Source organism: Myotis davidii, unplaced genomic scaffold (assembly GCF_000327345.1).
Source record: "Myotis davidii unplaced genomic scaffold, ASM32734v1 scaffold705, whole genome shotgun sequence".
NCBI lineage: Eukaryota > Metazoa > Chordata > Mammalia > Chiroptera > Vespertilionidae > Myotis > Myotis davidii.
Window position 1 is genome coordinate 833,476 of NW_006296405.1, and position 10,534 is coordinate 844,009.

The 10,534-nt window shown below is 42.4% G+C and overlaps 1 protein-coding gene and 1 pseudogene across 1 annotated transcript in view; both read right to left on the reverse strand.

Annotated features, from left to right (window-relative positions):
• Window positions 1–4,287: 4,287 nt before the first annotated feature.
• Window positions 4,288–5,346, reverse strand: LOC102753156 (annotated as a pseudogene).
• Window positions 5,347–9,101: 3,755 nt separating this feature from the next.
• Window positions 9,102–10,534, reverse strand: part of STRIP2 (striatin interacting protein 2) — a 43,987-nt gene continuing 42,554 nt past the window's right edge. The window contains exon 21 of the mRNA XM_015568866.1: window positions 9,102–9,907. Coding sequence (XP_015424352.1) covers window positions 9,657–9,907 — 251 coding nt within the window. The 3' untranslated portion in view covers window positions 9,102–9,656. The remainder of the gene's footprint in view (window positions 9,908–10,534) is intronic.

Below are 10,534 nucleotides of genomic sequence, written 5' to 3' on the forward strand. Positions count from 1 at the left end.
CTCATTAGGCCTTCATTGGAATTTTTATCTTTAGTAACCTTGGGAGGTTTATATTGTCCTCTAGGCAAGGGCATCCAGGGATTAAGCATGGATTCCAGTAAACACTGGGGGTCTGCATACGCACAGGCTTGTTTGGAAAGGTCAAGGAATAATTAGGGGCGCCACCTTCGACACTCCCCTAAGTCTCCCCTAAGTCGGAATTCCGATAAACAGGGCAGGCGGCCTTCCACACACTTCCCTTTGATCAGAATGTCCTTCTGACAATTTCCAACCAAGTCTCTTGTGCTCCCAACACCTCCTTCCCTCATCCTTCTTTTCTTTCCTTTTCTTCCCTTTTTATTTTTATCTCATTAAGTTCAACAGTAGAGCACTGCATTCATTTTATCCACTATAGTCCTAATATTGAAGAGGGAATTGCAAAAAAAAAAAGTTCTTTGAAGGTAATTTCCTCTGTCAGCCATTAGGGTCCCTGCAATTGAGAGGCTTGGGGTGCAGTGAGCCAGTTGGGGCAGACTGGGAAGACGTTATCTAGAGCAGGGGTGGTCGGCAAGCTCAGTCAGTATTTTAGGCTTTGCCAGCCTTATGTCCTCTTCTGCAAATACTCAGTTCTGCTGTTGTAGAATGAAAGCATTTATAGACAACATGTAAACGAATGAGCGTGCTGTGTTCCACTAATACTATCATGGAAGCTCTAATTTGAATTTCATCACGTTTTCATGTGTCATACAATATTTTTCTTCAATAGATTTTTCCTCAACTATTTAAGAATGTAAAAATCATTCTTAGCTCATGGACTGTAAAAAAGTGTTGGTGGGCCAGATTTAGGCCATGGGTTGTAGTTTGCTGATCCCTGATCTAGAGAATTAAAATCCTATTTTTTATTCTTGCTGGGGGATTCTATGAAAGGGAGGGGAATGAGGTGGGAAATTACAATTGAACACTCCTGATTAGCAAGGATTATTCTAAGCACTGTATGCATGGTGACTCATTTAATCCTTACAATTCTAGAAGGTAGGTAGCATTATCCCCTTTTACAGACCGGAAATCTAAGAAATTAAACAACTTGTTACAGAAGAGCAAAGAAATACCAAGCACGCTTCCTAGAGAAAGGGAGGAACCCATTAACACTGGTGACTAGTGGACTCGGGGAATAATTTCCAAATCAGAGTGAAGTAACATAAAGAGCCTTCGCTTTTTATAATCTTCTGGGGTCTTTGTCTTGCAGATATGGTTCTGCCCCCTTTCATGGGCTTACAGGAAGGCCCCAGGTGTTTGATAACAACCTTCTCTCCACACCCCTCCTCGCCCCCAGGGCAGTGACACGCCTTGCAAGACCAGTTTCTGGGAAGGAGGCAATGACCTTAATTATAGGTCATCAAGAATGCACACTGAGCTTGCTGGCATGAATGCCAATTGCTAGCCCCCCCAAATATCAGGGTTACATTTGAATTAGCCCTTTCTAGCCACCTCATTGTCACTTACCACACAGCAAATGGAGTCGGAGCCTTGAAAGAATGACTCACCAAGTTGGGTCCAGCATCCACACTCAATCTGACCCATGATGGCCTTTCTGGGTAAAATCCCTCACATTGTGCTGAAGACATTTCCATGGGCCTCCACATGGAGCATCTTTGTCATGCCAGCTCCATTAAGCATTTGAACAGAAAGTTACAGAATGTTCAAAGTAGTGTTTCCATTTGGAGACAAGGGGACAGATGGCACTGTCTTATTTTGTAAGGAAGTCACTGTCATCAAAGGTGTTTGAGCAGAGGTTGGATGACTTGCATTTTTGCAGTTCCTTAGAGAGATTTTGGTTATTTTCTATAAAAGTAAAAATTTAAAATTCTTGCTTTTTGATATTTAAATCTAATCATAAAGGAGTAAACAGTCTGAACACCTCCCTGTAGCCCACTCAGGCACAATCTCATTACATTTACAGCATCTGGCAGTCTGAAAGGCCAGAGCTGCTGGCAGACTATATTTCAGATTGCTTTGGCTTATTGCTATGAGAATTGAATGAATCTCCCTTAACCTCATACCATCATAACTTACACACATCCCATTCTTCCCACCTACATCTTCTAACCTTTCTTCCTAGCTGAAAAATATTTGCAGACATATTAGGAAAGAACTATTTGATTTAATATATTAAATGTATAGTCATTAAGAGAATACTGATATAGATAGATCTCTAGGATAAATGATTTTTTTTTTAAAGTATAGAATAGAGTATATTGTGCTCCCACCTGTGTAAAAAAATTGGTGTGGAGATGGGTATTGTGGGAATTTGCTGAAAGGACAGAAAATAGGAAAAGATATTGATAGTGATGATTTCTGAAGAATGGAAAGGGGTCTGGGGTGGGAGGTTGCATTTTTCATTGTGTACTCTGAAAAATCATTTGAATTTTTATCCAAAATACCCATACATACATTATTCAACTTTACACCTTCTCCCTCATGTCACAAAATCTACCCAAGCCTGAAACTCTTTCTTTAGACTCTCCTTTGACTACATCAATAACCAGACATATTTTACAAATAAAAGTAACTCCCCCTGGGTCTTGCCTTATACCTCTAATAACGATAGAGGGAGAGTAAATAAATCAATATTGCTATATATTAGGTGTTTGGTGAGTATATTAGTGGATTGAACGGTGGTCCCCCAAAATACCTCGTTATGCCTGCCTCCTCCTTGGAACCTGTGAATACTACCTTATGGTAAACGATTAAGGAGGAGCTTATCCTGGTGGGCCCTACATTCAATCAGGTGTGTTCTTATGAGAGAGGCAAAAGGAGTTTGGGAGAGAAGGGGAAGCAAGGTGACCATGGAGGCAGAAGTTGGAGGGATGTGCTGTAAGCTAAGGATACCTGGAGCCCTCAGAAGTTAGAAGAGGCAAGGAATGGACTCTCCCTAGAGCCTTTGGAGAGTGTAGTCCTGCTGACACCTTGATTTCAGACTTCTGGCCTCCGGTACCGTGGAAAAACATATTTTGTGTGTGTTTTAAGCCATTCAGCTTCTGGTAACTTGTTACAGTAGCCCTTGGAAATTAATAGTGGGAGAAAGGTACAATTAATAGCTTATGTTAGGATTTTGGATTCTATCAATGTTTATGGTTCTTCTGGCCTAAATAATACTGTAAGTTGTCTATATTGAGGTACTTAATACTCTTGTAGGCACGTTAGTTGTTACTATAGAAACTATGAAGTAGTGAGGTTCTTATCAGTGAAATAGTAGAGGCTAGATGAGCACCTGGCGAGTGCTATTAAAGGAATTCTTGGGTGGAGGTTGGATGATCTCGGATCCCTTTCAACTCAAGAATATATTTCTAAAGAAAAACAATTTTTTAAATATATATATTTTTTATTAATTTCAGAGAGGAAGAAGGAGAGAGATAGAAACATCAATGATGAGAGAGTATCATTGATCAGCTGCCTCCCGCACACCCCCTTACTGGGGATTGAGCCCCAAATCCTGGCATGTGCCCTGACTAGGAATTGAACCGTGATCTCCTGGTTCATAGGTTGATGCTCAACCACTGAGCCACATTAGCAGGGCTCCCAAATAAAAATTTTCTTCTAAATATTAAGGCTTAACATTTTAAGGATATTAGTATAGCCAAACATTTAGCAAATACTTTCACCTGGAAAAGGTGTTTGAAGGTATAAGGTATGTAGGACTTACCTTCTATAAACTTTCCAGACCTAGAATCCTGAAGGAATACAGGTGATTTTCCACTACTGAAAATTCACTAGTGGAAAAATAAGTAAAATAACTCAGGTGTTTTCCAAAAATCACCAATTGGAACTTACCCATGCCAACATTACCAAAAGTATTTGCATGTTGCCGCCAATATAAACAGAGCTTTGATCTCTCCCTTTGTTCTACCCTATTTTTGAGATTACATATTTCCTTATATTGTTAAATTGCCACCATAATAAAAGCTCAGTGTTGATATGATAGGGGAGGTAAATTATTTTTTAATTTTGTTTTATTGCTTAAAGTATTACAAAGAGTATTACATATGTCTCCTTCCCCCCCAACCTTGACATTCCCCCGGCCTCCCCTACCCCCCAGGGTCTTATGTCCATTGGTTATGCTCATATGCATGCATACAAGTCCTTCGGTTGATCTCTTACGCCCCCTCCCGCCCCCCAACCCTCCCCAACCTTCCTGCTGTAGTTTGACAGTCTGTTCGATGCTGCTCTGCCTCTGTAGGGGAGGTAAATTATTATTTTCAAGATCACTATAATCTTTTTTTAAAGGAACACAACTTTTAGGAACTTTATTTTTCATCAACCTTATTTCCATTCTGTTCAAGAGTCTGTGGAAGAACAGCTTAAGACCACTCAGTGGCTGTTCCTATCCAGTCGGTAGCCTGCACAGTGGCGGTTGCAGACCAGTCTTCAGTGGCAGGCTGAGCTCTCCAGGCTTCAACAGGAAACTACTGAGTAGGCAGAGGGCACAACTTCAGAATAGTTCTCGACCTCGGGTGAAGCAGCAGTGACTCAGGAGCTGGAGCTGCCCATTGACCCTGAAAAATTCCTCCCTGGTCACAGCCTTTTCAGCAGCAGCCTGCACTTCCTTTTCAATCTCTCGAGGATCTCTGTAGAAGTAGAGATTGGGCATGACCTCTTGTGATTGTTCATGGGAGATGTTGCCATCCATGTGCAGTACTTTCCAGGCCAGCATCCAACACATCAGACCCACTGAGTGAGTCCCCTTGTTGCTGCAAGGGCTGGCACTGTCCACGCAGCGCAGAGGACTCTGTGTTACACAGAGCAATGGTGGGCGGGTTAACATAAGACGCCTCTGTGAGAAGCTGGTAGTCAGCCCTGGGGTCAGTAAACACCAGAAGTCTTGGCTCCCGGAAGGCTGCCTGGATCTGGTTAGTGAAGGTTCCAGGAGTGAAGCGGCAGCAAACTTCAGCACAGCTCGCTGGCCAGTATTCCTGGACAATATGACTGACATCAGCAGGGTTTCCAATGGCAACAGTGGCATGAGCTGCCAGCAGAAGCTCCTCCCAGTTTCTCCTCAGATTGATGATGTAGGTGCCATCACTCTCCCTTTTGTAGTTGGACTGTTCCATTTGGAAGTCAAGGTTGGTGCCACCTAAGTGGGTTCCTGCTGCAAGGAATTTGAGGACATCCTCCTCCTTCATTTGCAGGATATCAGGGGCTCCGGACATTGTGCAAGTTTCCCTTTAAGTTGCATAGGAACTGAGAACACCATCATATGGCACTTCCTCTCTGGGTAGTGTGAAAAGGCACTACAATCTTTTTTTGGTGGAGAGAAAATGAGTAAGCAGGAGGAGGCCAAGAGGAAGACAAAGGTTATAATCCTAGATAATAAAAGCCTAATATACTGAGTATCCAACCGTTTGTTCGACCATTGGACCAGTTGCTATGACGTGCACTGACCACCAGGGGAAGATGCTCCGACCGGTAGGTTAGCTTGCTGCTGGGGTCCGACGATCGGGACTGGGTGAGACAGGCTGGACATGCCCTGGAGCCCTCCCGCGGTCCCTCCAATCGTGCACCAGTGGGGTCCCTCCGTCTGGCCTGCACCCTCTCGCAATCCAGGACCCCTTGGGGGATGTTGGAGAGCTGGCTTTGGTTTTGGTCCCATCTCCACAGGTCAGGCCGAGGGACCCCACCGGTACACAAATCTGTGCACCGGTCTCTAGTGTATAGATAATGAAATCTTGCTGTAGCCATATTTACTCTAAATTTTTTTTATTTTCTCTTATTGAAAAGCATCATATAAAATATGTAATTAAATATGTAATAATATTAAACACATGTAAGATAGCCTACATTTAGCTATTTGATCCCTGGTCTCTGATCCCTGATCTAGAGAATTAAAATCCTATTTTTTATTCTTGCTGGGGGATTCTATGATATTCTGTATCTCTGGGGGAGAAACAGAAACCATTAAAACAGTTGTCTATGGGATTATTTTTATAAAACGATTATTAGAATGAAGAGCTGGGGGAACTGTGGACAAGTAACAACAGGAAAGCACAACTAAAAATATCAGCATAAAGCACTGAATGGGTGGTTTCACATGCTCGCTGGAAATGTCAAACTTCTCAAGAATCGCTAAGAAAGTCTCACTACCAGTCTCAGGCGCTCACTGGGAGGTGGCAGTGACTAAGTGTCTGGCAGTCTGGTTGCAACTGCTTCCCTGCAGGTGAAGTGTGCTGCTCTGGCCTGGTGGTTGGCTTGTCCATGTTAATTGCTGTAGGCCAATAGCATAGGAACAGTCTGACCTGTGCCACATCCAAGCAGGAACTTTAAATGTGCTTGCGTGGTACGGTTTGGTTGCTTGCTCCTGCCCTTCACTACGAGAAAAGTGTGTCCCAGGCGGGGGCTGTTCTATCAGCCTAGGGCAGTGATGGCGAACCTTTTGAGCTCGACGTGTCAGCATTTTGAAAAACCCTAACTTAACTCTGGTGCTGTGTTACATATAGAAATTTTTTGATATTTGCAACCACAGTAAAATAAAGACTTGTATTTTTGATATTTATTTTATATATCTAAATGCCATTTAACAAAGAAAAATCAACCAAAACAATGAGTTCGTGTGTCACCTCTGACATGCGTGTCATAGGTTCGCCGTCACTGGCCTAGGGCCAGAGGAAGACATGCGGAGCGGAGTCAATCTAGCAAAGTTCAATCTGAGTTGAGCAGAGCTGCAGCTGATTTGTAGGCCCATGAACAAGAAATAAAGGTTTGTCATAAATCACTAAGATTTTGCAGTTGCTTATATTAGTCTACTCCCAGGGAATACTAAAATAAGACTTTATATATTTATCCTCGTTAATTATATCCTTCCTTTCTATATTTAATATGCCTTTAATATTCTCCTGTGTTAAAGAATTTGAAGACCAAGTTTCTAACTCCAGTTGAATTTTTTTTATTAAAGTGAATCAGTAAATAAACAGTGTTAACAATCAATACAAGCTTTACTGAAATATTCACAAATAAAAATCCTCTACTTGCCCCACCAGTGTAGCTCAGCGTTTGAGCATCGGCTAATGAACCAGAAGGTCAAGGTTCGATTCCTGGTCAGGTCACATGTGCTGGTTTTGGGCTCAATCCCCAGTAGGGGGTGTGCAGGAGGCAGCCGATTGATGATTCTGCCCCATCATTGATGTTTCTGTATCTCTTCCCCTCTCTCTAAAATCAATAAAAATACATATTTTAAAATCCTCTACGTAATGAATCACTCAAATGATGTTCTTCTATGAAGTAACAGTAATCACGATTGGGAGCTAATTAACAGTAATCACGGTCTGAATTTATTCCTAACCACACACATGGATTCTCAAATTGGGATATTCAACTTGGTTACCTTAACGCACAGGGCTGGCTGTCAATACCTGAATCCTAGTCCCAGCAAGTCAGTGGAAAAATGATGCGATTTGAAACTAATCATTTATTCTTGGTGCCACAATTTCTCCATCTGCACTGAGAATTAATCTCCCCTTAGAGAAGATTTGTAAGAAAGTATGAAATGTTAAGACTTATCATACTTCTAAGCCTCAGAAAGCACTCACATGCATATTTTAAATGTATATGTATTGATTTCAGAGAGGAAGGGAGAGGAAGAAAGAGATAGAAACATTAATGATGAGAGGAAATCATTGATGGGCTTCCTCCTGCACGTCCTCGCCTGGGGATGGAGCCTGCAACCCGGGCATGTGCCCTTGACCAAAACCGGGGACCCTTCAGTCCGCAGGGGGACACTCTATCCACTGAGTCAAACCGGCCAGGGCAATGTGCATATTTTTAAAAGGGCAACTTATTTGTACTTGACACAAATTAATACTATATGGCTTTAAACGAAATAGATCGATGACTGCTCTTTCTTTGAAATTTATCTTTTTACTGAAATCACATTAAAATTATAGTTTAATAGGGTTCACAAGGATATGCTGAGTAAATTATTTTGATTGCAATGAGGACTGCCACCCTATTCAGGCAAAATGTACAAAGTATTTAAAGAAATGCCATGAGTTACATATTTACATGACCCATCCACAGACACGGAAACCCTGCTCCCTGACAGCACAGGGAGGGGAACCCAAGCTTTGCTGGTTTGGTGTCGTTCCTTGGGATATGGTTTGAAACTCAATCATGACTCCAGAGAGGCTGTGGCTGACCAAGGTCAGAGTATAAATAAGCCAATTTTGATCAGATCCCCTGGCACGATTAACTGCCTGGTGCTGTTTTAAAACAGATTCAGTAATGTCTACGTGGGGGGAAGGAGGATTTAAAGTAAAAAAGTTTGAAAATATAGATGACAAATGTGGGGCTAGAAGAGAAATAAAATGATCCTGATTGAATCAGACTTTTCTAAAAACCTTGTTTCTATGGGAAGTATGTGATTCTGCTGTAAGAAGTTGAAAGAGGTTGGTACAACAACCCTTATATTTTCAAAGAAATGTGCAATACTTCAGGTAGAAACAGTTTTGCTAAATCTCCACATGACACTTTGAAACCACTAGCAGGAAAAAAGAAAATAAAATCATTATTAATCAACATAGAAGAAAAATGGTAAGCTGTCTTGCTGTTCAATAACTGATCATGCAAATGGACATGCCATATCGATAAATAAAATCTGCAGTTAACTGGTCATTTAAAAAATGAATTGGATGAAAATGAATTTCTGCAGTGTACTCAGACATTTTAAGACTAAGGTAGCTTCAGAAAAAACATGGAACATCCTTTGAGGAGGCCTGTTTGGTGCTGGTTGTGACAGAGCACTCCATGCCCTATACAGAGTTCACAAGAAAATAATATTCACATTGAACATAGATCTCTTAGAGAAGAAAGGGAAAACACTTTACACAATATACCTTTCTATAACATGCAGTGATTGGGTAATAGTAAATCATCATCCTTTACAAAGAAGGTGCAGGTGCTCCAAAATTAGAGTTAATGACTTTAGAAAGAGGTGTCAAAATTTTAATTCTCACCCAAGTATATGTTTTTCATTGATCGGTTGCTTCCTGTACGTGCCCCGACCAGGGATTGAACCAGCAACCTGGGAATGTGCCCTGATGGGAAATTGAACCCGAGACCCCTTGGTGCATGAGATGACCCTTTAACCACTGAGCCACACTGGCCAGGACTAGTGTCAAAATTTTAAATAAAAAAAAAACAACTTAATTTCAAAGTTGGTTTTGCCAAACCTCTGATAAGTCCTAGGAATACAGGGTGAGCAAGAAGAAAATGTTCTCCCTCTTTTATGACATGCACCTCTCATTACCATGATGAATGCATGCCATGGACCAAATGCCATCATAAACTTATTTGCACACTTGGGGCCAGCAAAGACCAGGCTAGTTCTAGGTAAAACTAAGCAGAGCGCAGTCCCACAAAAGAGCATGTGAAGGACTGATCCAACGGGAGATTTCTAAGGTCACCTGGCATCCAAATGACCCCAGAGTGAGTTCATCAAGTTTCTGTGATTCAGGATCCTGCCTTGCACTGTCTACAGGTCGCCCTGAACCCACTGGATGTCCTTGGACCAGGCCGCTCTCCCCGGGACAAGCATTTCCAGAACGGAAGCGAAGGCTGAATGAGCAGGGCGGGCAGAGCACCATTTATCGGAGCCAACCCCCATCTAGCAGACGCTTGTTGGCCAGAGCTTAGTGATTCTGGAGCAGCTCTTCCCAGCAGATGGGCTGTGAAAACACCTCTCTCTCCAGCCAGATCTCATAGGAGCAGTGGAAATCCTCGGGCAGGTCCAGCCTCTGCCCCAGCACACTCTGCAGGCAGTTATCCACAGGTGAGAACTCCGAGTCCTGAGGCCTGTCATACCGGCGGCTGTTAAAAGCCTCAATGTTGGCCCTCAAGGTGCATTCCTCTGCTTGGAAGTCCCATGGCCTGGCATCGATGTCTGGCGGGAGGAGAGAAGGAAAAAGATGTATACAACTTAGGACACTGCTCTCAGAGCATGGTCTATAGGATACTAACAATGGAACTGCTCACAATTTCCTTTTCTGTAAATGAAAACAGTAAACAACATGCTGCCACTCAGGTTTAAAAAATACATACGTTAAAAAAATACCCACATGCATACGCTTACACACACAGACTATCTTTGGAAGGATAGACTAGCAACTGGCAACAGTGATTACCACTGTAAGGACCCTGAGGGAGGTATCTTTTATTTTATTTCCTCTTCTTTATTTCACTTTCTTACTACTTGTATGTTCAGTAAGTCCTCACTTAACATCATTGATAGGTTCTGCAACACAATAAGGGACACAATTTTAACATAGGCTAATGGATATAAATGAGTTAGTTAGAAAGGCATCTCATCAATGTTATAATGAAACAACGTTGAACAAAATGATGCTATTTGAGGCCGAAACCGGTTTGGCTCGGTGGATGGAGCGTCGGCCTGCGGACTGGAGGGTCCCAGGTTCGATTCCGGTCAAGGGCATGTACCTGGGTTGCGGGCACATCCCCAGTGGGGGATGTGCAGGAGGCAGCTGGTCGATGTTTCTCTCTCATCAATGTT